The sequence below is a fragment of the Elephas maximus genome, chromosome 4 (genome assembly GCF_024166365.1).
Source record: "Elephas maximus indicus isolate mEleMax1 chromosome 4, mEleMax1 primary haplotype, whole genome shotgun sequence".
Lineage (NCBI taxonomy): Eukaryota > Metazoa > Chordata > Mammalia > Proboscidea > Elephantidae > Elephas > Elephas maximus.
The window spans coordinates 178802900-178827634 of record NC_064822.1 but is presented as its reverse complement, the minus strand read 5'-3'; the positions used below and the strand labels follow the sequence as shown (position 1 = coordinate 178827634).

Here is a 24735-nt window from a genome sequence, read left to right as displayed (position 1 = left end):
AGACCTTTCAAAGTTCTTTTCCTCTGACTTGGGCCGGGAGTGTTTGAAATGTTGGCTATTCCAGCAACCTGGGTCTCTCAGTGCCTCCTCCTGCCAACCCTCAGTGGTCATCAGCATGAGCAAGAAACAAACCAGCATGAGCAAGAAAGGAGAACTTATTTATTACCTCAGCATTACCTAACCCACCCTGACTGATTCCCTGCTTTAACCATCGCTGATATTTTTCTCAAGATCCTGTCCTCATGGTGGCTGCCTCATCTCTCCTTCCCCTCTCTACTTCCTCTTCTCAGCCTCACCAGCCCAGCTCCTCCCCACACTCCTCTCCAAGTCTCAATTTGCACATCTCATCCAGTGAATCAGCCCAGCTACTGTTTCCTAAATATACCCTGGGAAACCTCAACTCATCGTGCCACAGGAATTACCCCCATTTCACTGATGAAGAACCAGGGCTGCTCAGGAAGGATGGTGAGGAGAGGTGGAGTCAGGGTTAATCCCTGGGAGGTCATGGGGTTGTGGTGAGGGGAGAGAATGGTGTCTCATTAAGCTTTGCGCCCCTGGCAAGGGGAGAGGCAATGACTGTGGTTGAAAGGAGTGGCTGACTGCCTGTCTTTTCTGCTTCCCCCAGCAAACCGCTTCTTCTTCCCCTGTGCAGGTGAGTCAATAGGTTTGGAGGTTCAAGTCCACCTGGAGATGCCTCAGAAGGAAGGCCTGTCAATCCACTTTAGAAAATTGTCTTAGTCATTTAGTGCTGCTATAACAGAAATACCACAAATTGAGGGCTTTAACAAAGATGAATTTATTTTCTCACAGTCTGGTAGGCTAGAAGTCCAAGTTCAGGATGTCAGCTCCAGGGGAAGGCTTTATCTCTCTGTCGGCTCTGGAGGAAAGTCCTTCTTGTCAGTCTTCCCCTGGACTAGGAGCTTCTCTGTGCAGGAACCCCAGGTCCAAAGGACACACTCTGCTCCTAGTGCTGCTTTCTTGGTGGTATGAGGTCCTCCTGTCTCTCCACTCACCTCTCTCTTTTGTATCTCAAAATGGATTGGTTTAAGACACGATACAATCTTGTAGATCTCATCAACATAGCTGCCGCTAATCCATCTCAATAACATAGTGACAGGATTTATAACACACAGGAAAATCCCAAAATGGTGGACAGTCACACAATACTTGGAATCATGGCCTAGCGAAATTGACAGATATTTTGGAGGGACACAATTCAATCCATGACATTGTGTTAGAGCCCATTGTTGCAGCCACCATGTCAGACCATCTCGTTGAAGGTCTTCCTCCTTTCCCGTTGACCCTTGGGGCGACACTGTTAGGGCTTCATTAACGTAACAAAGAAACCCTATTTGCAGATAGGATCACGTCCACAGGTATAGAGGTCAGGACTCTAACATATTTTTGGGGGGACACAATCAGTCCATAACAGCATGGGAGGGTCATAGTGACTTAGCCCCTACGGGGAGCAGAAGCAGGACCTGAAGCTAAAGATACTAAGCCCAGATTTCTGAGCTGGGGAGACAAGACAGAATGAAAACAAATCAAGATAAAGTGGGGATGGGGCGGGGGCTAAGAGTTCGCCTTAAATGTCAGTTCGATTTTAGGGCTTAACTTACGGGTCAGTGTTGGAGGGCTCCCCTGGGAGGTGGGCATAGCACCAGGGCCTAATGAATCCTGGTTGGTCTAAGGTTTAGACTCAGCCATCTCATGGTCAGCCCATTGCTCTGTGCAGGTATAGAGGTGAATTCCATGACGGAGGAATGACCTGGACAGGAGATCAGGGATGGCTTGTCTGAGAAGTGACACTTGAACTGAGCCCTGAAGAATGAGTAAGTTGACTGGGAGGTGTGCGTGCATGCATGTGTGTGTGTGTGTGTGTGTGTAGGGGGCTGTTCTAGAGGGAACAGCGTGAGCAAAGGCCCTGTGGTCAAGGTGTGGAATGTTGGGGTACAAAGACAACCTGTATATCTAGAGTGCAGAGGATTTGGAGAGTGGGGCAGAGGTCAGCCCTTGGGGCCTTTGATGTCAGGCTAGTAGGTAGGTCTTTAACTCTAGAGCAAGGGAAGGGTTTTAGGAGTGTGTATTGGGGTATGGGTGCGGGTGTTGTAAAACATGGTCAGATTTGCCTTTTGAAATATATTCTGGTTGCATATTAGGGAGACATGGAATGGGGCAGAGTTTAAGCTTCAACACCCTAACTTCATGTCTAGGAAAAGTCCCAAGCTCCCAAGAAGATCTCAGAGGTCCCTGGCCGCTTAAGTTTTCAACATTTCCTCCCCTTGAGGCCCTTGCTCTTCCTGAGTGCTTTGTGCTCTGGACTCTGCTGACTCAGTTGTGAAACTTCTCTATTTCTATAAAACCCTACTCTTGGCAAATACTTGTGAGCAGAACAGTTACTAAAGATCTTGGGGTGACAGAAGGAAACAATTTTAAAATGTCATCTTAGGTATATCTGTTCTTGCCCTCTCCTGGCTCCTGGCTCCTCTGCTTCCCTTCTCTGGCTCTGACCCTCATCCCCATCTTCCCAGATTGCACTGGAGCTTCGTTCATCTCCCTCTCATCTGCAGAGCAGTTCAGCTCTCCCCACCTCACAGATTCAGAGTCACAACTCAGGAACCTGAACGTGACACAGAGTTATGTTCTCCAATCACTGCCTTTTTGACTGTTCCTGGCCTCCCGTTTCCAACCCTTTGTGGCATCTCAGGCAGGCATGAAAAAGGCCAGTCTCAAAGTTCAATCTCACATCCAATTGAATATCCACCCCCTGCCCTTTGGCACTGGGTTTGGTTTTTTTGGTTTGACCCTTTCGAGACTTGGAGCAGGCTGGGGATATGGCCTGCTCCTTCACTTCCTTTCCCTCAGTTTTCCTCCCTATGGGCCGTGGTAGGGAGGAGGGAGCCAAATAGGCCTCCTTTCTTATTTAACTGGAAACCCTGGTGGCGTAGTGGTTAAGAGCCGTGGCTGCCAACCAAAAGGTTGGCAGTTCAAATCCACGAGGTGCTCCTTGGAAACCCTACAGGGCAGTTCTGCTCTGTCCTATAGGGTCGCTATGAGTCAGAATTGACTCCATGGCATCGGGTTTTTGGTCTTACTTAACTGGTGCCACTGTAGTCCTTGCTGTGTGATGTCCCTTCTCTGGCCATCGTTGGTGGGCTTTTCAGGTCCTCTGTGTGGCAGTCGTCTCTGCAGGCTCTGGATGGATAAGTGATGGAAGAAAGGATAAATGTGTGATTATATGTGTTGAATGAACAAATGGTAGAATGGACCAGTGGCAAATGCATGGGAAGAAAGGGACAAAGAGATGGATGGAAGAGAGGGCTAGAACGCACTGGTGGTTCTTAACCTAGGGGCCTCTGGGATCTTCGAACTCTACTGCAATATCTGAGAAAGCTCAGTCCTCAGCTGGTGGGAGCCCCTGGTTGAAGAGTAAGTGGGGAGGGGTGAGGAGAGACAGTGCATCTCACCAGAAGCTGGGTCTCAAGGCGAAAATAATCAAGCGTCAGGGAGGGCAGAACAAATGCGAGTGGAACAAGTCACTAACTTGAAAGCCAATCCTAAAGCAAAGCCACATGCATGCTGGGACCTGCAGAAGTCAAGGTGGCCAAAAATGGTGATACACAGAGAGGGTGATGGCCAAGTCCAGAAGGGGAGACGAAGCCCGTGGCAGACAGGGAGTGCAGCTTTCCTCAGCTTTCCTTTCGAGTCATGGTTTTGCCCCAAACAGTTGATGGTCCATTGGGTCTGGACAAAGCTTGTATAGTTAGTTCCCTGGGATAAGATACCGCCTTCGTGTGTAAATAATAACTATTCAGTGCAATGCAAGATGTTTTGTAGATAAAGAACAAAACTAGCAGGCAATAAACTTACAAATTCAGGGTCCTTATGTAACCTGACCCTACGAATGCCGGGAAATTTCCATTGGTCCTTAAACTAGCCTAAGCTAGACTTTTCCCATCCCGCGTGCACAGAAGGGCCAGCTGTGACTTCAACGGAGGAAGCAGCAACAGGTGGAATGAATCAGAAGGAAAATCAGCATCCAGACCCTATTCCAAAGTGAGAGACCCGACAAGAACCATGTCACCTTCTGTTTCCTGGCTGCCTTCTAGAATTTTCCCTCCCCAGTACACCTGGGTGCTGTCATCTTCCTGCCCAAATCACGTATCAGCCCTGCTTCCCTGTAGCTTGGGGAGCCAGCTCTGAGGAACTTCCTTCCGGCTCCTTGCTCTGTGCATTGCCATAAAATTTACTTTCTCTTTCTCAAAGACTGGTGTCCAGATAATTGGCAAGTCTGAGCATTGCAGTCAAGGACCCACTTTCCCTGGCTCAGTAAAACTTAGGGAAACCATAGGAACCCTGGTGGTGTGCTGGTTATAGCACTCTGCTGCTAGCCACAAAAGGTCAGCAGTTTGAACCCACCAATCACTGCACAGAAGACAGATGCGGCAGTCTGCTTACATAAAAATTACAGCCTTGGAAACCCTGTGGGGCAGTTCTACTCTTTTCTATAGGGTCAATATTAGGCAGCAATCAACTTGACAGCAGTGGGTTTGGTTTTATTTTTGGTTATGGAAACCATGATTAAGGAGTTTTATGGGAGATGTTGCCATCGATTTGGCTCCAACTCATGGCAACCTTATGTATAACAGAACAAAACGTTGCCTGGTCCCGTGCCATCATCATGATCATTGATTGGTATGTTTGAGTCTGTTGTGGCTGCTGTTACTTCTCATTTTGAGTCATGCCACATCAGCAAATGAACGTCTTGGAAAGCTTTACTCCATCTGCATCATGCAGGTCAACTCTGAGGAGGCAGTTCTCCAGTTGTACTTTGAGTGCCTCCCAACCTAGGGGGCTCATCTTCCAGCACTGTATTGTACAGTGTTCTGTTGTGATCCATATGGTTTTCACTGGCTAATTTTTGGAGTCAGATCACTAGTCCTTTCCTCCTAGTCTGTCTTAGTCTGGAAGCTCCGCTGAAACCTGTCCACCATGGGTGACCCTGTTGGTATTTGAAATGCTGTACCAGTAGCATAGCTTCCGGCATCACATCAACACATAAGTCATCTCAGTATGACACACTCGAGAAGGTTTATGACCCACTGGACTAGCTGATCTCTGAGGTTTAACACCCTGCAAGAGCCCCAAAGTGGCTGTGACCTCAGAGCAGGGCAGAAGGTGCTAAAGTGTGTCTCCGCAGAGGAACTTCCCAGCCATCCTCTGTTCACCCCTTTCTGCTAGGCAGGTTCTGTGGAACAAGAGTGGGTGGCGGAGGTGGCTTACTGAGAGGGGTCACAAAGCCCCAGGTGGCCTCCTCCATGCCACGATGGGTGCCTGCTCAGGGTGCTGGATGGGGTATTGGGGCAGGAGGGAAGTGAAACCCATGTGGAGGAACATCCACACACTCTCCCCCCTGCCCTGGCCCCTGCGTCAGACCTCGGGAAATGGGAAGCTTAGAGCTGAGAAGGAGGCAAGGGGGCCCTGCTCCCTGCCCTCTGGGTACATTCAGGGTGGTGGGACCCCACCCTCACGGGAGCCATGTGACAGCTTCTGACAGAAAGAAATCTCCATTTTACAGATGAGAAAAGTGAGGCTCAGAAAGGTCAATGGACTGGGCCAAGGTCACACAGCTGGGTAGTGAGAGGCCTCACAGTCTTCCTTCTGGGAGGAAAGGTCTTTGTGGGGTTGGGTGAGTTGCATTTTATCCTGGGGCTGGAGCTATGCCTAGGGCTGCTTTGGAGCTAGAAAGTTACTGTGTGTGCCTACGCGCACGTGCATATGTGCAAACGTTAACATGGATGTAAGCCTGGGGGCTGCAGAAGCTTCCTAGATGCCCCATGGGGTGGGGGCTGGTTGCCAGGGCAGGGCCCGTGGTGCCAGCTGTGGAGATGTCAACACTGGAATATCCTCTTTCTCAGACACAGAGTGGTACAGAGGCTTGTCCAAGGCCACACAGCAAACTTGGGGCAGAACCAAGGCTAAAATCCAGGTCTTTTTTTTTTTTTTAATATTTAATTTTAATATTTTGGAGAAAATTTACATAGCAGCTTAGGTTCTCATTTAACAATTTCTATACATATTATTTGGGGCTTGGTGGTGCAGTGGTTAGGCATTTGGTGGCTAACCAAAAGGGTAGTTCAAACCCACCAGTTCAAACCCTCTGGGGCCATTCTACTCTTCCTATAGGGTTGCTATGAGTCAGAATCGACTTGATGGCAGTGGGTCATACATATTATTCAGTGATATTGGTTATACTTTTCACAGTGTGTCAGCATTCTCATTTCCATTCTGGTTGTTTTGTTTCCATTAATCTAGCTTCCTTGCTCTCCCTTTGGTCTAGTGTAAGCACTGACTGTTAGGTCTCATTTAGATGATTGTTTAAAGGAGCACAGTACTCATGGGTGACATTATTTATTTAGCAGCCCCTCCTCCGGGAGTGGTTTGTAGAATCCAGGCCTTCTAATTTACTGTCCAGTGTTCTCCTTGCCCTTGTCAGCCCTGGTGTGGGAGAAGAACCCGGGGCCTTGTTTTCCCCTCTCTGTAACTTGGATTTCTTTCCTTGAGTTTCTTTCTTTTCCAGAGGGAGGACTGGGAGATTTGGGGGTTGAGTGGGTAGAAGAGCAGAATGGAAGGGGCCCTTGTTGTAGTTGTTAGATGCTGTCAAGCTGGTTCCGACTCATAGTGACCCTATGTAAAACAGAATGAAAACACTGCCCAATCCTGCATCATCCTCAAAATCGTTGTCATGCTTGAGCCCATTGTTGCAGCCACTATGTCAATTCATCTCGTTGAGGGTCTTCCTTTCTTTCACAGACTTTACCAAGCATGATGTCCTTCTCCAGGGACTGGTCCCTCCTGAAAACATGTCCAAAGTATGTGATATGAAGTCTTGTCATCCTTGCGTCTAAGGAGCATTCTGGTTGTACTTCTTCTAACACAGTTTCTAAGTGTCCTTAGAATCACTCAATTCACTCCCCCTTGGTTAGCACATGAGGAAACTGAGGCCCAGAGAGAGGAAAGGAAATGAAAGGGCTTGCCATAAATTGGTTGGTAGTCAGTGTCTGTGAAGAGCCAGAAGAGGTCTCCTGATGCCAAGGCTAGGGTTTGGCCACCACAGAGGGGTCCCCCAGGAGTTGCCACCCTCTAGCCCTGCACTGCCCTCCAGTGCTCTGGGGTGGGACCTGCCTCTCCACTGAGCCAGCTGAAACAAGGGGCCTTGAAGGACCCTGCAAGGGCTGGGAGATTAGCACCCCAGCCCAGGCAGGTCCCGCTCTCCCTGGGCCTCTGTTTCCCATCTGTACCGTATCACAGTGGTCCCAGGATCTCCAAAGGTCCTGCCAGCCCTGATGCTGACCCTATGGGGATTTGAGGGCCAGGTAGCGGTGGGCTCCTCAACTTTGTTGCCAAGACTGGAGGTGTAGCCTCAGTATGGGGGAAGAGGGGAACAGGCAGCCCTGGGGTGGGCATGCTGAGGGAGGCCCAGGGTGGCTGCTTCCACCAGTCTAGCCCTACCCCAAAGCGGGCAGGAAGTGAAACCTGCCAGTTAACTGTGTTGCTGTTGTTACATGCCGTCGAGTTGGTTCCAACTCATAGTGATCCTATGTGCAACAGAACGAAACACCGCCCAGCGCTGCGCCATCCTCACAGTCGTTGCTATGCTCGAGCCCATTGTTGCGGCTGCTGTGTCCATCCATCTCCTTGAAGGTCTTCCTCTTTTTCGCTGACCGCCAGTTTTACTAAGCATGATGTCCTTCTCCAGGGACTGGTTCCTCCTGATATAATGTCCCAAGTACATGAGACAAAGGACATGTACTTTGGACACGTCGCTTCTGAGGAGCACTCTGGCTGTATTTCTTCCAGGACAAATCTGTTCATTCTTCTGGCAGTCCATGGTATATTCAATATGCTTCGTCAACACCGTAATTCAAAGGCATCAATTCTTCTTCAGTCTTCCTTATTCATCGTCCAGCTTTTCCATGCAAATGGGCAATTGAAAATATCTTGGCTTGGGTTGTCAGGTGCACCTTAGTCCTCAAAGTGACATCTTTGCTTTTCAACACTTTAAAGAGGTCTTTTATAGTAGATTTACCCAGTGCAATACATGTGTCATTTGATTTCTTGACTGCTGTTTCCATGGGCACTGACTGTGGATACCAGTAAAATGAAATCCTTGACAACTTCAGTATTTTTTCCGTTTATCATGATGTTGCTTATTGATCCAGTAGAGGATTTTTGTTTTCTTTCCATTGAGGTGTAATCCATTCCGAAGGCTGTGGTCTTTGATCTTCATCCATAAGTGTTTCAAGTCCCTTTCACTTTCAGCAAGCAAGGGTTGTGTCATCTGCGTATCACAGGTTGTTAATGAGTCTTCCCCCAATCCTGATGCCACCTTCTTCTTCATATAGTCCAGCTCCTCAGATTATTTGCTCACCATACAGATTGAATAAGTATGGTGAAAGGATACAGCCCTGATGAACACCTTTCCTCACTTTAAACCACGCAGTATCCTCTTGTTCTGTTCGAATGACTGCCTCTTGGTCCATGTACAGGCTCCTCATGAGCACAATTAAGTGTTCTGGAATTCCCATTCCTCGAAATATTATTCATAATTTTTTATGATCCACACAGTTGAATGCCTCTTTGTATAGTATAAAACACAAGTAAACACCTCTCTGGTATTTTCTGCTTTCAGCCAAGATCCATCTGACATCAGCAATGATATTTCTCATTCCACATCCTCTTCTGAATCCAGCTACAATTTCTGGCAGTTCCCTGTCGATGTACTACTGCAGTAGGTTAATTATCTTCAGCAAATTTTACTTGAGGATGCTGTTAATGATATCGTTTGATAGTTTCTGCATTCTGTCGGGTCACCTTTTTTTTCAATGGGCACAAGTATGAATCTCCTCCAGTCAATTGCGCAGGTAGCTGTCTTCCAAATTTCTTTTTCTTTATACAACTCTTTATTTTTATTGTGCTTTAGTTGCTCATTAAACGATTAATATACATATTAATATATACATATTTTGTAACATTGGTTGTCAACCTCACAACATGTCAATACTATCCCCTTCTCAACCTTGGCGTCCACATTACCGGCTTTCCTGTCCCCTCCTGCCTTCACGTCCTTGCCCCTGGGCTGGTGTGTCCATTTAGTCTCATTTTGTTTTATGGGCCTCTCTAATCTTTAGCTGAAGTGTGAACCTCAGGACTGACTTCAGTACTGGGATGAAAGGGTGTCTAGGGGCCATACTGTCAAGGTTTCTCCAGTCTCCCTCAGACCAATAAATCCGGTCTTTTTTTGTGAGTTAGAATTTTCTACATTTTCTCCAGCTCTGTCTGGGACCCTGTATTGTGACCGCTGTCAGAGCAGTCGGTGGAGGTAGCCAGGCACCATCTAGTTGTGCTGGACTCAGTCTGGTGGAGGCTGTGGTTGTTGTGGTCCATTAGTCGTTTGGGCTAATCTTTCCCTTGTGTCTTTGGTTTTCTTCATTCTCCCTTGCTCCAGATGGGGTGGGACCAGTGGAGTATCTTAGATGGCTGCTCACAAGCTTTTAAGACCCCAGATGCTACTCACCAAAGTAGTATGTAAGAACATTTTCTTCATAAACTCCGTTATGGCAGTTGAGCTAGGTGTCCCCCAAGACCATGGTCCCCAGACCTCAGCCCAGTAATTCAGTCCCTCAGGGAGTTTAGATGTGTCTTTGGAGCTTCCATGACCTTGCCTTGGTCAAGTTGTGCTGACTTCCCCAGTATTGTGCACTGTCTTACCCGTCACCAAAGTTACCACTTATCTATTGTCTATTTCATGTTTTCCCGTCCCTACCCCTCCCCTCCCTCGAAACCATCAAAGATAGTTTCTTTCTGTGTATAAAGCTTTTCATGAGTTTTTATAATAGTGGTCTCGTATAGTATTTGTCGTTTTGTGGTTGACTTATTTCACTCAGCATAATGCCCTCCAGATTCATTCATGTTGTGAGATGTTTCACAGATTCATCGTTATTCCTTATCATTGTGTAGTACTCCATTGTGTGTATGTACCATAGTTTGTTTATCCATTCATCCCTGTTGATCGGCATCTAGGTTGTTTCCAATTTTTTGCTATTGTGAATAGTGCTGCAATGAACATGGGTGTGCATACGTCTGTTTGTGTGACGGCTCTTATTTCTCTAGGATATATTCCTAGGAGTGGGCTAACTGGACCATATGATATTTCTATTTCTAGCTTTTTAAGGAAGCACCATATCATTTTCCAAAATGGTTGTAACATTTTGCATCCCCACCAGCAGTGCATAAGAGTTCCAATCTCTCTGCAGCCTCTCCAACATTTGTTATATATATATATATATATATGTATATATATATATATATATATATTTTTTTTTGATTCGTGCCAGTAATGTCTGGGTGAGATGGTATCTTATTGTAGATTTGATTTGCATTTCTCTAATGGCTAGTGATTGTGAGCATTTCCTCACGTGTCTGTTAGCTGCCCGAATGTCTTCCTTATGTCTTCCAAATTTCTTGGCATAGACAAGTGAGCGCCTCCAGTGCTGAATCTATTTGTTGAAACATCTCAACTGATATTCCATCAACTCCTGGAGCCTTGTTGTTCGACAATGGTTACAGAGCAGCTTGGACTTCTTCCTTCGATACCATTGCTTCTTGATCATATGCTACCTCCTGAAATGGTTGAATGTCGACCAATTCTTTTTGGCGCAGTGACTCTATGTATTCCTTGCAACTTCTGTTGATGCTTTTTACATCATTGAACATTTTGGCCGTAGAATTCTTTAAAATTGCAACTCAAGGCTTGAATTTTTCTTCAGTTCTTTCAGCTTGAGAAATGCCAAGCGTGTTCTTCCCTTTTGGTTTTCTCTCTCCAGGTTTTTACATATTTTGTTAAATGCTTTACTTTGTTTTCTTGAGCTGCCCTTTGAAGTCTTCTATTCAGCTCTTTAACTCATCATTTCTTCCATTCACTTTAGCTACTTTATGTTCAAGAGCAAGTTTCAGAGTCTGTTATGATATCCGTTTTGGCCTTTTCTTTCTTTCCTGACTTTTTAATTTTTATTTATTGTGCTTTAGGTGAAAGTTTACAAATCAAGTCAGCCTCTCATATAAAAACTTATACACACCTTGCTATGTACTTCTAGCTGCTCTTCCCCTAATAAGACAGCACACTGCCGTATTCCCTGTGTCCATTCATCCAGCTCCTGTCTCTCTCTGCCTTCTCATCTCACCTCCAGACAGGAGCTGCCTACATAGTCTCATGTGTCTACTTGAGCCAAGAACTTCACTCCTCACCAGAGTCATTTTGTCTTATAGTCCAGTCCAATCCCTGTTGGAAGAGTTGGCTTCAGGAATGGTTCCAGTTGGGCTAACAGAGGGTCTGGGGACCATGACCTCTGGGGTCCCTCTAGTCTCAGTCAGACCATTAAGTCTGGTCTTTTTACGAGGATTTGAGGTCTGCATCCCACTGTTATCCTGCTCCTCCAGGGATTCTCTGTTGTGTTCCCTGTCAGGGCAGGCATTGGTGGTAGCCAGGCACCATCTAGTTCTTCTGGTCTCAGGCTGATGTAGTCTCTGGTTTATGTGGTTCTTTCTGTCTGTTTTTTCCTTGTGTCTTTGGTGTTCTTCATTCTCCTTTGCTCCAGGTGGGTTGAGACCAATCGATGCCTCTTTGATCCCTGCTTGCTGAAGTTTAACACTCCAGATTCCACTCACCAAAGTGGGATGCAGAATGTTTTCTTAATACATTTTGTTATGCTAGTTGACCTAGATGTCTGCTGAAACCATGGTCCCCAGACACCTGCCCCTGCTACTCTGACCTTCGAAGTGTTTGGTTGTATTAGTCCAGTTGTGCAACCTCTCCTATATTGTGTGTGGTCTTTCCCTTCGCCTAAAATAGTTCTTGTCTACTATCTAATTAGTGAATACCCTTCTCCCTCCCTCCATCCCTCCCCACCCTCATAACCATCAAAGAATATTTTCTTCTGTGTTTAAACTGTTTCTTGAGTTCTTATAATAGTGGTCTCATACAATATTTGTCCTTTTGCAACTGACTAATTTCACTCAGCATAATGCTTTCCAGATTCCTCCATGTTATGAGATGTTTCATGGATTCATCGTTGTTCTTAATCATTGTGTAGTGTTCCATTAAGTGAATATACCGTAATTTATATATTCATTCACTTGTTGATGGGAACCTTGGTTGCTTCCATCTTTTTGCCACTGTAAACAGTGCTGCAATAAACATGAGTGTGAGGGCTCTTATTTGTCTAGAATATATTCCAAGGAGTGGAATTGCTGGGTTGTATGGTAGTTCTATTTCTAACTTTTTAAGGAAGGGCCAAATCGATTTCCAAAGTAGTTGTACCATTTTGCATTCCCCCAGCAGTATATAAGTGTTCCAGTCTCTCCACAACCTCTCCATTTATTATTTTGTGTGTTTTGGATTAATGCCAGCCTTGTTGGGGTGAGATGGTATCTCACTGTAGTTTTGATTTGCATTTCTCTAATGGCTAATGATCGTGACATTTCCTTATGTATCTGTTGTCCACCTGAATGTCTTCTTTAGTGAAGTGCCAGTTCATTTCCTTTGCCCATTTTTTAATTGGGTTATTTTCTTTTTGTTGTTGAGTTTTTGCAGTATCATGTAGATTTTAGAGATCAGACTCTGATCAGATTTGTTGTAACCAAAAATGTTTTCCCAGTCTGTAGGTAATCTTTTTACTTTTTTGGTGAAGTCTTTGGACGAGTGTGTTTGATTTTTAGGAGCTCCCGGTTAATTTAATTGCTCTTCTGGTGTTTGTATATTGTTAGTAATGTTTTGTGTACTGTTTATGCCATGTCTTAGGGCTCCTAGCATTGTCCCTATTTTTTCTTCCATGATCTTTATCATTTTAGACTTTCTGTTTAGGTCTTTGATACATTTTGAGTCAGTTTTTGTGCATGGTGTGAGGTATGGGTCTTGTTTCATTTTTTTGCAGATGGATATCCAGTTATGCAAGCATCGTTTGTTAGAGACTATCTTTTCTCCACTTAACTGACTTTGGGCCTTTGTCAAATATCAGCTTCTCATATGTGGATGGATTTATGTCTGGATTCTCAATTCTGTTGCACTGGTCTGTGTATCTGTTGTTGTACCAGTACCAGGCTGTTTTGACTACTGTGGCAGTATAATAGGTACTAAGATAGGTAGTGTGAGGCCTTTCACTTTGTTCTTCTTTTTCAGTAATGCTTTACTTATCCAGGGCCTCTTTCCCTTTCATATGAATTTGGTGATTTGTTTCTCCATCTCATTAAAAAATACCATTGGAATTTGGATCAGGATTGCATTATATCTATAGATGGCTTTGGGTAGAATAGACATTTTTACAATATTGAGTCTTCCCATCCATGAGCAAGGTATGCTTTTTCTCTTACGTAGGTATCTTTTGGTTTCTTGCGGTACTGTCTTGTAGTTTTCTTTGTATCTCTGGTTAGATTTGTTCCTAAGTATTTTAATCTTCTTGGGAGCTATTGTAAATGGTATTGATTTAGTGATTTCCTCTTAGATGTTCTCTTTGTTGGTGTAGAGGAATCCAACTGATTTTGGTTTGTTTATCTCATATCCTGATACTCTGCTGAACTCTTGTATTAGTTTCAGTAGTTTTCTTGAGGATTCTTTAGGGTTTTCTGTGTATAAGATCATGTCATCTGCAAACAGAGATACTTTTACTTCTTCCTTACCAATTTGGATGCACTTTATTTCTTTATCTGGCCTAATTGCTCTGGCTAGGACCTCTAGCACAATGCTGAATAAGAGTTCTTTCCTGTCTTTTTAATGACCTTTTGCTTTCTTCATGTGTGATGTCATTCCATGACTCTTCTGGTCTTTGGTCATTAGTGTTCAATGCATCAAATCTGTTTTTGAGATGGTCTCTACATTCAGGTGGAATATACTCAAGGTAGTATTTTGCTATTTGTGGACTTGTTTTAATTTTCTTCAATTTCAACTTGCATATGAGCAATTGACGGTCTGTTCTGCATTCGGCCCCTGGCCTTGTTCTGACCGTTGGTTTCAAGCTTTTCTATTGTCTCTTTCTACGGATGTAGTGATTCCTGTGTTTTTTATCTGGTGAGGTCCATGTGTATGGTTGCTGTTTATTGTTATTGTTGTTGAATAAAGGTATTTGCAATGAATAAGTTGTTGGTCTCGCAAAATTCTGTCATTCGATCTCCTGCATTGTTCCTATCACCAAGGCCATACTTTTCAACTATAGATCCTTCTTCTTTGTTTCCTGCTTTTGCATTCCAATCACAAGTAATTATCGATGCATCCTGATTGCGTGTTTGATCAATTGCAGACTGCAGAAGTTGGTAAAAATCTTAAATATCTTCATCTTTGGCCTTAGTGGTGGGTGCATAAATTTGATTAATAGTCGTATTAACTGGTCTCTTCCTTATAGGGATATGGATATTATCCTATCACTGACAGCATTGTACTTTAGGATAGATCTTGAAATATTCTTTTTGATGATGAATGTGACTCCATTCCTCTTTAATTTGTCATTTCTGGCATAGTAGAACATACGATTGTCTGATTCAAAATGGCCAATACCAGTCCACTTCAGCTCACTAATGCCTAGGATACTGATGTTTATGCATTCTATTTCACTTTTGACGACTTCCAATTTTCCTGATTTCATACTTGTACATTCCAGGTTCCGATTATTAATTGACGTTTGCAGCTGTTTCTTCTCATTTTGAGTCGTGCCAACCTCAGAAAATGAGAGTCCCAAAAGCTTTACTCCATCTACATCATTAAGGTCGACTCTACTTTGAGGAGGCAGCTCTTCCCTAGTCGTATTTTGAGTGCCTTCCAACCTGGGGGCTCATCGTCCGACACTGTACCAGACAGTGTTCCTCTACTATTAATAATGTTTTCACTGGTCAGTTTTCTCAGAAGTAGTCTGCCAGGTCCTTCTTCCTAGTCTGTCTTAGTCTGGAAGCTGCCCTGTACCTGTCTACCATGGGTGATCCTGCTGATATTTGAAATAACTGGTGGCACAGCTTTCCACATCACAGCAACACAGAAGCCACCACGGTAGGACGAACTCAATCTCACTGCCTTGGGTCTGCTCTAAAAAGCAAACGGGTAGTAGTGAGGGCCCGAGTACTACCCCCCCTTCATTTCATCTCCTGCTTCTGCTCTATTTCTGGTCCCAAGGCCAGGCTGGGGTGCAGATGGATCTCCCAGGGGACAGGGTGGTGGTGGGTGTTACACATGGCTCCTTCTTCAGAGGCTGGGGCTCCGGGGTGATGTAGCCCTGGGACTGTTCAGGATTCTTGCCTTCCATGTGGGAGACCAGGGTTTGATTTCCACCCAGTGTGCCTCATGCACAGCCACCACCTGTCTGTCACTGGAGGCTTTCGTGTTGCTGTGATGTTGAACAGGTTTAAGTGGAGCTTCTAGATTAACATGGACTGGGAAGAAAGGCCTGGAGATCTCCTTCCGAAAGTCTGCCAGTGGATTCCTATGGATCACAGTGGTACGGTCCACAAATGATCATGGGGATAGTGCAAGACCAAGATGCATTTTGTTCAGCTGTTCATGGGGTCACCATGTGTCATGAGTGACTTGGCAGCAGCTAACAACACGTATGTAAAAATCTGCTTTGTGTGATCAATAATATTATAAAAATTTTCCACTATAAATATTGGAATTGTCACAGTTCTTAATAAAATTGCACAAAGAAAAAAGTCTTTTGTGTTGAACTTGCAGCTTCTCTATAAACTTGAGGTTACAAAAAGAATAATTACAGCCCCTCAATTAAAAGTCCTGGTGACATAATGGTAAAGTGCGCAGCTGTTAACCGAAAGGTTGGCTGTTTGAACCTACCCAGCCGGTGCATGAGAGAAAGACCTGGCTACCTCCCATAAAGATTACTGTCTAGAAAACCCTGTGGGGCAGTTCCTCTCTGTCACATGGGGTCATTATGAGTTGGAATCAACTTGACAGCACCCAACGATAGCCCTTTAATTGCCATCACTCCCCGCTCCTTTACCTATAGCAGCTTCTCTACTATTTACTCATCTTTCTGTCTCCCCCCCCCCCACTAGAAAGGAAGGTCCAGCAAGACAGAGGTTTTTGACTCTTTGCTGCTGAATTCTCAGCACCTGGTGGCATAGTGGTTAAGAGTTCGTCCACTAACCAAAAGTTTGGCAGTTCGAATCCACCAACTGCTCCTTGGAAACCGTAGAGGGCAGTTCTACTCTGTCCTATAGGGTCACTATGAGTCAGAATTGACTTTGACAGCAACAAGTTTTTTTGTTTGTTTGTTTTTGGACATGCCAGGCAAAAAGAAGATAATATATGCTGGAATGAATAAGTTAGTGAATGAATGAGTAACTTAGACTTCTTCAGGAAACTCCTCCAACTGTAATCTCTGAGCTCCTTCAGCCTGCCGTGCTCCCCTTCTTTTGCCTCTGATCAGACGGATTCGGATGACTGCTCCCATGGCTAATTCCTTGGACCACAGGCTGGGTTGAATAATAGCTAATATTTGTCAAAACCAGTTGCTGCCAAGTTGATTCCAACTCATGGTGACCCTCTGCGTGTCAGAGGAAAACAGTGCTGCATGGGGTTTTTGAGGACTGATTTTTTGGAAGTAGATTGCCAGGCCTTTCCTCCAAGGCACCTCTGGGCGGACGAGCAGCTGAGTGCATTAACTGTTGGCACCACCCAAGGACTTCAGTATTTGTCAAGAACTCGCCATATGTCAGGCATCGTTCCAAGCCCCTTCCCTGTATAATTTTGCCCTCACAGCCACCCCACGAGACGTGTACTATTTATACCCATTTTACAGGGACAGTGAGTGGCTTGCCCGAGGCCACACAGCTGGTACTGTGTTCCCTTAGCCACCCTACCACCCTGCCTCCTTGATTCAGCTTGGATTCCCAGAATGCAACCCAGCACAGAGTCCGTGATTGGAAAAAAATTGTGTTGGGTCCAACATTTGAAATGTGGACGGTCTGGAAAAGCCGGATTCTGTAGTCGTCACGGTCACAGCAGAAATCCCATCCTTGGAACCATCCTTTACATTACAGTCAGTCCTGCAAACGGCAGATCCCGGGTGGCAGGCCCTTTGTCAGCCTTTCACTCGTCCCGGAGGCCTCGAGACTGGAGATGGGGTCCCAGCCCTGACTCTGCCCCTCTGTGCTGTGCTTCCTTGGGGAGGTCACCTCCCCTCTGTGGGCCTCGGGCAAAGGGGAAAGATTAGAATCAGAGGATCTCTGGAATTGTTCCAGGAGCCCTTGGCATTGTGTGGAGGTGCTTCAGAGGCTGACAGTGTGTAGTAGGGGGTAGGGGAGGCCCCCAAGCTTCCGCCCCGTTTTCCCAGAGCAGCTCTGCCTTCCCCTTCTACTGTGCTGTGCGGTCTTTGTATGTCGTGGGCGATTTGGTGTAAAGAAAGTCTCTCTGATTGATAAGAACCCGGCTGGCAGACCTGACCTCGCTGTCTCTAAGGCCCCCTGTGAGCATCAGCACAGCCTCTGCGGAGCCCTGCTGTGTGCGGAGCTGAACACCAGGGGGCAGAGCACGAGGCCCGGGATCCGTCCTGAAGGAGTTCTGGTGTGTGACAGGTGTGTAAAACGTGTCCCACAATGTGATTTGTGGTTGTCATTGAGGCACACGCAGCTTCAGGGAGCTCAGTGGGGCCAGGGCTCAGCTTGCCCCTCCAAAGCTACCATTTGCTGAGGCCCGCTGGCTTGTCGCTGAATCCTCTGTGTGACAGGTCTAATGAAGACCTGAGACCAGGGGCTAAGGCACTTGTGCGTTCACACAGCAGGGCTGGCTGCAGCTTCCAGCTTCTCCACCATGACTCAAGTGTGTGTGTGTGTGCACGCGCGCGCGCGCGCGCGCCTCCTGGCGTCACACCAGGGGCCAGTGGGGCGGAGTTGGGGCGAAAGACCCCTCCCCGGCACAGCCCTGCGGGCGCAGTACGTGCAGCGTTGCTGCCATCTCATGGTCGCCATATGACACTAACCCTGAGGCGGGGCCAGAGCCCTCGTCGCCAGCGGGCGTCAGAGCCAGACGGACCTCCAACCACGCCCGGAGGGCAGAGCACAGCGCAGTCCTGGACCATGCCTCACTCCCATAGCCAGGATAACCCCCCCTTCAGGGGCAGAAGTTCGCACTTGGGAAGAGAGGGGCGCTGTAACAGGCACTGTGTCTGGGTTCTCCTCCAGATGGGGAGCTTGGGGAGTGGGTGCAGAGGCTGTCCTGAAGGCAGAGACCACTGACAGCCGGGAAGGCAATACAGAGGCTGAGCTGGGGTCCCTGAAGTTTCCGGGAGTCGCAGGGGCAATGCTCAGAGATGGGTGTCTGGAGCAGAGGCCCGTCTGGAATTGGGGTGTGGGGGAGTTTGCAGGGGTTGGGGCCGACAATAGTAGTAACACACATGCGACATTTTCTGTGTGACAGGTGCTGAGCTACTTGTTTGTCCTCACAAGGACTCTATCAGGAAGGGACTGTTATCCCTGTTACAAGTGAGGAAACTGAGGCATAGAGAAGTAATTTGCCCAAGACCACACAGCCCAGAAGCCAGGGTTTGCTGTTACGTGACGATTGGAGAGGTTGTCCCTGAGTCAGGGAGATGGAGGTTGACCATGGAGTTCGTGTGTGGGGTCAGCGTCCAGGCCCAGTGTGGGGTTCTGGCTGCCCAGTGAACCCAGGAAGTAGTGGAGGCTCTGCCAGGAGGCTTCCTTGCACGCCTGGCCCCGGGCTGGCTCCCTGGACCCACTCCCCTGACCCCGCTCCGAGTCTCTGGCCGGGCGCCGCCTTCAGAAGCCCCCTTCAGACACCAGGCCTGTTAATCCCGCCCCGCGGCGCCGCCAGGCAGCTGGTCCTTGTTTATCGGGAGGGGCCCTGGGCGGCAGAAGCGAGCCTGTTGCCAGGACCGCGAACCAGCGGTGCCCGCAGTCCCCCTCCGGCATCCCTCTCTGCGGACCCTCCTTGAAGAGGAGCTGCGCCTCCCCAAGCCCAAGCCACCCCGCTACGTGGAAGCCCCAGGCCTTCCTGCCCTCACCCCTTGCCTGACATTCCAGGCTCCTTGTGGTCTGGCCCCCTCTGACCTCCCTAGCGTTGGTCCTGCCTCACAGAGGCCCTCCATGACACCAGTTTCTAGTTACTTTTACTCATTCCAAAGCCCCATAATTTTTGTCCTTGTCTGCCCTTACTGTTCTGCTTCCCCCAAGGTATGCTCCACCAGGGCAAGCACCTGGCCTCCATCTCTGTACCCCCAGCACCTTGAACCTGACCAGTGTGCAGCTGGTGCTCAGGGAATACTATACACAGGAAAGAATAAGCAACTTGAGAGTAAGCAGGGCCATGAGCTCCTGGACCCATCTGTGGAAAGTTCCCTGGGCTTTCTGGCTGATACCAGGCCTGGGCGCCTTGGCTTTGATCCTTGTAAAATCACAATTCCCATGAGGGGATCCCCGTTAAATGGTGCTCTGGCCTTCTGGAGAGAATGGCAGCCCTGAGGGAAGTAACCCCAGGGCCAGGGAGATGATGGGTAGAAAGGATTGGGACTCCTACTCTTCCACAGTTTAGCATGTGATTTATGCAGTCCCTGCTTCCCTAAGCCTCAGTTTCCCCACCTGTAAGTGGTGGCCAAAGCCATCGACCCCACAGGGCTGTTGTGAGGCGTGGAACAGGCCCTGGCCAGGGTATGACCCACAGCGGAAGCTCACAGGTGTTGGCAAAACAACGGGAGAGAGGAAGGGAGGCTGGGAGAGTTGTGACTTGGGTTGGGGGGCTGTAGGGGAAGGAGAGGGAGCAGAACCCTGTCCTATGGCATGGCCATGGGGGCCACAGAGTGCCAGCAGGTCAAGTGGCCCCAGGTCTCCCAGGGTCCCAGTCAGGACCTGGGACAAATGTCCATCAGGCCTTGGTGAGCAGGTCTCACGCTTCTCCGACCACGTATATCTGCTATGTGTGCATGCACACAAGCCAATGTAGGGGACTAAACTGATCTGTTGTCACAGCCCTCTACCTGCTCACCTTCACCATGCAGGAACCAGCTGGAAAAGGGACACACGTCATTTGGCATTAAGTACAAAATTTAGCTTGCTGCTCCTGACACTGGATGGTCTGGTGTGCTGCTGCCGGCAGCTAGGTGGAAGTTATCAAGGGAGAGGCCTCTGGAAGCTGCCTGGAGTAGGCAGCAGGGTCAGTGTACCTGGGCCACAAGTCCTCAGGACACGGCCACCTCAGTGTCATCTACAGGAGGCTATGATGGAGGGTGCCAATTGCCCAAGCAGGGAGCATGAGGGACAGTGACACTGTCGTGCACAAACTTTGGTTTCTTCTTAGTGCTGAGTGAGAACAGCCTGGCAGGGCTGACAGACCCCCTCAGCACAGGGGGAGCACCGTGCCGAGGAGCAAGCACAGCTGGGTCGTACCCAGGAGCCCTGCAACACCTTGTTAAAATCAGTTTCCAGTTATCTGGACTCACACAGCTGATCTGTGCAGGACATGGGATGATCTTGCATGCCGACGGCTGTGCTGGATGGGGGCACGGAGCCCCCATCTCCCAAAGACTGTCAGAGCAGGATGACAGCTGCTGTCTAGGGACAGTGGGAGAGCTGCTCCCCACCACTCTGGGGCCCAGAGGAGCTGAGGGGCAGGCCTGGCTCGGCTGCAACCCTTGCAGTGAGGCCAATACCATGAGCCACCCGCCCATCACCCTAGAGGACTGGACATGCCCCGGGTCCACTGTGCCTTCCCCAACCTGCTTTGCTTGTCCTCACTTCCCTTGGAGGGCTGGGGTGGGGCCTGGTCTCCAGTGTGCCTCAGAATGCAGGTGCTGCACGCCCCTGCCTGATGCCCCTCTGCATTCCTGGGAGCCCAGGCCCTTCTGAACCCAGGCATTCAGACTTCGCGTCACCTCCATGCACCGGCCTTTCAGGCAGGTTGACCACTCCAACCCCACACTGAGGCTGGGCTGGGAGGCCCCAACACGCCTCAAGCAGTGACTCCCAGGGAGGCTGGTGTGGGGATTCCTCTGGAGCTGCCCAGGAGTAAGAACTGACTCTGTGCAGAATTCACTTCACCTGATGTGTGGCTCAGCTCCTTGAGCTGTGTGGACGTGTAATGTACACTGAGCTTTAGCATGTCATCTGAGAAATGGGACAAAGCATTTATGCAAGAGGAAGTACCCTGTGCACTCCACGGGACCCACTGAGTCGGTCTTAGCATCTGTAAAATGGGCTGGTAACTTCTAATCATCATGAAGATTCCATGAGACAGCATCCTGCCTAGAACAGTGTCTGGCCTCTGAACACTCAGATGGCTGGTGCCTTCCCTGCAGACTATTTACCCAACACGCAAGCCCTGTCTACACATGGCACTTTCTCGTGATCAATACACCGCTGGGGGAGGGCAGGAGCTGGCTGTGGCAGCTGGCAGCATCAAGGTGCTTGGCAGGACCACATTGCCAGGTGGAGGGCAGCAGAGCCTCCTGGCAGGGCTATCGTGGCCAGTGTGGTAAGGTGAGAGTAGGCTGCACCTAAGCAGATGTTGCTGGGTGCCTGGTGCTGCTACATTTGCAAACCACCACCTCAGGGGCAGTCACCAGCCCAGCCCAGAGTAGTCTCTGCCCTGGACAAGGCCAAGAAGTCACTTCTCCTGTGGAGACTGAACAACGCTGCTGCCAGCAGGCTGGTTTTCTACCTTTAATTGGGGATACAAAAGGCACTTCTCTCAGGACAAGAGGGTCAAGAACACGTGGGCCCCAGTGCCTGGTGGAGGCCTGTCTGAAATGAAGAGAGAAAAGATGGATGAAAAAGGCAGTGGAGGTGGCGGCAGGGGCTACAGGTGCTCCAGGCTTCGCGGGAGCCTCAGCCTGCAGCCTGGGCTGCCCTGGTCTTGCCCCTAGCATACTCAGCTTTGTACCTGGACAGCATGCAGCCAGTGAAGCCTTAGGGCTCCACCAGGCACGGGCCGGAGGATGGACCCGAGGCTTCAGCAAAGGGCTTCTCCTGTCCCCAGCCCCCAGCCCCCAGCAAGTCCTTGCCTGGCAGTGTGGGCCCAGAAGAGGGCTCCTCTGGGGATGCACTCATGGAGGGGGTCGCCCAGGACAGGGAGAGAGTCACACCAGGGGATCCGAGCAGCCAGCCTGTCACAGGGTCTCCCAGTTCTCAACGAAATCGTAGTGGTTGATTGGGGCGGGGAAGAAGGCAGGTGTCCAGTGGAGAATTGACCAGTCCCCCTGATTCATCCACACTCCCCATCCCCCAGGCAGCATGACCCGGCTGCAGCTGGGTCAGCTCCATCAAAGAGAGAAGAAGGGGACAGCTACCCTCAAAGCAGCCTAAACACCGAAGGAGGGAAAAGAGGCCCCAGCCTCGGGGTATGGGAGCAGCGGGGATCTGGGCTGTGGAGCCAGGCCCAGCACTTATAAGGCAAACAGCATGTCGTCATCTTTCTCCTTGGTCTTCTTCCGAGGGGCGGAGCCAGGAGGGGGACCTGGGGGACCCTCGGCTGAGGGGCTGGAGAGGTTGGGCAACCGATCTGCGGCCTTGGCCCGTTCTTCCAGGAACTTGTCAAATTCTAGAGAAAAAGGGAGGGTGGGCATGGGCTGTGGTCCAGAGCTTGGGGAGGGGGTGGTGGGCAGGGCCAGGGGACTACTACCTTCACTGGTGACGCCCTTCGCCTCTTCAGCGTCATTCCCCTGAGAGAGCAGAAAGAGAGGAGGAGAGGTGAGCCGGGCCCTCCGGCTGCCTGCCACTGCGGCATGGGAGGGGGTGATGGCTTGGACATCACTGAACCAGAGTGGTTCCCACTGGCTCTGTGGTCCAGCCGGCCCAGGACAGAACCTTGGCTTCACCCCTTCCTTGGCTGAGCTGCCTTGGTGTCACCTCACTTCTCTGAGCCCCCATTTTCTCTTCAGTAAAATAGGGATGGTGACGCTGGCTTTCCAGGGTACAGGGAAGCTAAAATGGGATAGAACCCATAGAGTGGTAAGCATGGACGTGGCGGCCAGCAGCTAATCCCTCTCCTTCTTCCAGACCGGGGGTGGATGGACTTTACCCCATGGTGGAAAGGCTGACCCCCGGGACTGAGGGCAGGTCACAGTGGAGTCAGGGGCTGGGAGGAGGTGAGGCTTCAGTGCTGTACCCGCGCCTATTGGCTGTCCTCTCTAAAGAGAAGTTTCCAGGAGAGGCAAGTGGGGGCAGGAGACGGGGACCCTTCCAGCTGCTGAGGCCTCCCACATTAGCCCTCTCCCTTGTTCACCAGCTGTCCACCCCGACCCCTCAGGGTACCACATGCCTCCACTCTGACCCCATGGGCACTCATTTCCTCAGAAGAAAAGCGGGACCCCAGCTTTCAAGCTTCCTCCTTTGCAGTGCTGAACCCCACCTGCTGGTGGATGAACCCCAACTTACCACATCAGTGGACAGCCACTGCTCGATGTCCTCCATGAGGCAGGCCTGGGTGACGGGGATCTGGAAGGCAGGGCAGAGGGTGAGGCAGGGAGGGGCAGTGGGCAGGGGCTGGGTGGGTGGCTCTTCCCAGCAGGAGAGGGGCCTCGCGTCAAGGCCCAAGGTGGGGACTGGGCCTGCTCAACAATGAGGGCCCAGCCCTGGGGTCCCAGGGCCCACTACGTCACAGGTGCTCAGGGGCTTTGACAAATGACCCAGGATCCTGGACATCCTGTCCAGCCATCACACTCGGAGGAAGTTGACAGTGGTCTGGCATCTGGCACCTCTGTAGACTTAGGGTTCAGGGTGGAAGTGGGTGTGGGCAGGGCTGCTGAGGAGGGTGGGGCCAAGCTGACCAGACAAGGCCAGGCTGGGGGACTCAGAGGTCTGCTCTACGGAGTGGACAGGTCACTCTGGGCCTCACAGACATAGGCTCTGCTGTGAGAGCTCCTGCAGGGGCTGGGTGTGACTTTCTAGATACTTGCCCTCTCTAAGTGCTTCTGCAGTTGGGAAATCCAGCTTTGGGCACAGACTTTGGGTCAGAAAGATTGGAGTTTGTCTCGGCCCCTTTGGAGGGTTACTGAGCATCTCTGAACCTCATCTGTTTGAGGAAGGATAAGAATAGCACCTACCGTCCAGGCTGCTGCGACGATTAAACGAGCTCATGGATATAAAGTGCTTAGCCCAGTACCTGGCCCAGAGTGATGCTCAAGAAATAGCTTGTTAATTACTATTTAGCTACTTTGGGAAAGAGAGGGAGAGTCTTTCTCCACCCAAGCCAGGTCAAGCCCCAAGCTCCGTCACCGAGCACTGAGGACCTCACCGGGAGCAGCAGAGCTCAGAGAAAAGGCAGGAGTCCATTTCCTAAGTAGCTGTGGCAGCTCCCTCTCCCAATCAGCTCTGCTCATGCTCTGCCCAGAGATGGGCGAGCCCCCAGAGCACCTCTCGGCTTCCAGAGGGGCTGCCGTGGCCTTGCTTTGGAGTTAGGAGCAGTAACTAGGCCCTGAGGGCCAAGGAAGCCAGAGTAGAGTTGAGTGGGACCGCGTGGGGTCCTGCTGGGCCGACCCGGGAACAGGCACTCATGGCATCCCTCCTTCCTCCTGAGTCTTCCACAGGTCCCGCTCCCTCAGACAGCACCTCCTTGGCCCTGTTTTTGCGCGAGCAGCAGCACCCAGCTCTCCTTGTGGACAGGGCCTCGCCCCTCCTCACCATGCCTTTTCTCACCATCCAGTCACTGAGGCTCTTCTCACTGCTGCCTTCCAT

At 49.4% G+C, this 24735-nt stretch overlaps 1 protein-coding gene and 1 long non-coding RNA gene across 7 annotated transcripts in view; one reads left to right on the top strand and one right to left on the bottom strand.

The window, feature by feature from the left end:
* The first annotated feature begins 361 nt into the window (after positions 1-361).
* Positions 362-24733, top strand: LOC126075996 (uncharacterized). Of its 2 annotated transcripts, XR_007517387.1 has the most exons (4): positions 362-465; positions 626-652; positions 1736-1832; positions 24578-24733. It is a non-coding gene; the product is annotated as an uncharacterized LOC126075996 (long non-coding RNA). The 2 variants fall into 2 exon arrangements; XR_007517386.1 differs by lacking the exon at positions 626-652.
* The window catches only part of TOM1 (target of myb1 membrane trafficking protein), a 58213-nt gene continuing 55187 nt past the window's right edge, over positions 21710-24735 (bottom strand). The window contains exons 13-16 of one of the 5 annotated variants that reach the window (XM_049884296.1): positions 24682-24735; positions 23437-23496; positions 22679-22721; positions 21710-22600 (exon numbers count right to left, since the gene is read on the bottom strand). In XM_049884296.1, the coding sequence (XP_049740253.1) occupies positions 22446-22600; positions 22679-22721; positions 23437-23496; positions 24682-24735 (312 nt within the window). In that variant the 3' untranslated portion in view covers positions 21710-22445. The remainder of the gene's footprint in view (positions 22601-22678; positions 22722-23436; positions 23497-24681) is intronic. The other 4 variants (XM_049884298.1, XM_049884299.1, XM_049884300.1 and 1 more) reach the window with 4 other exon arrangements.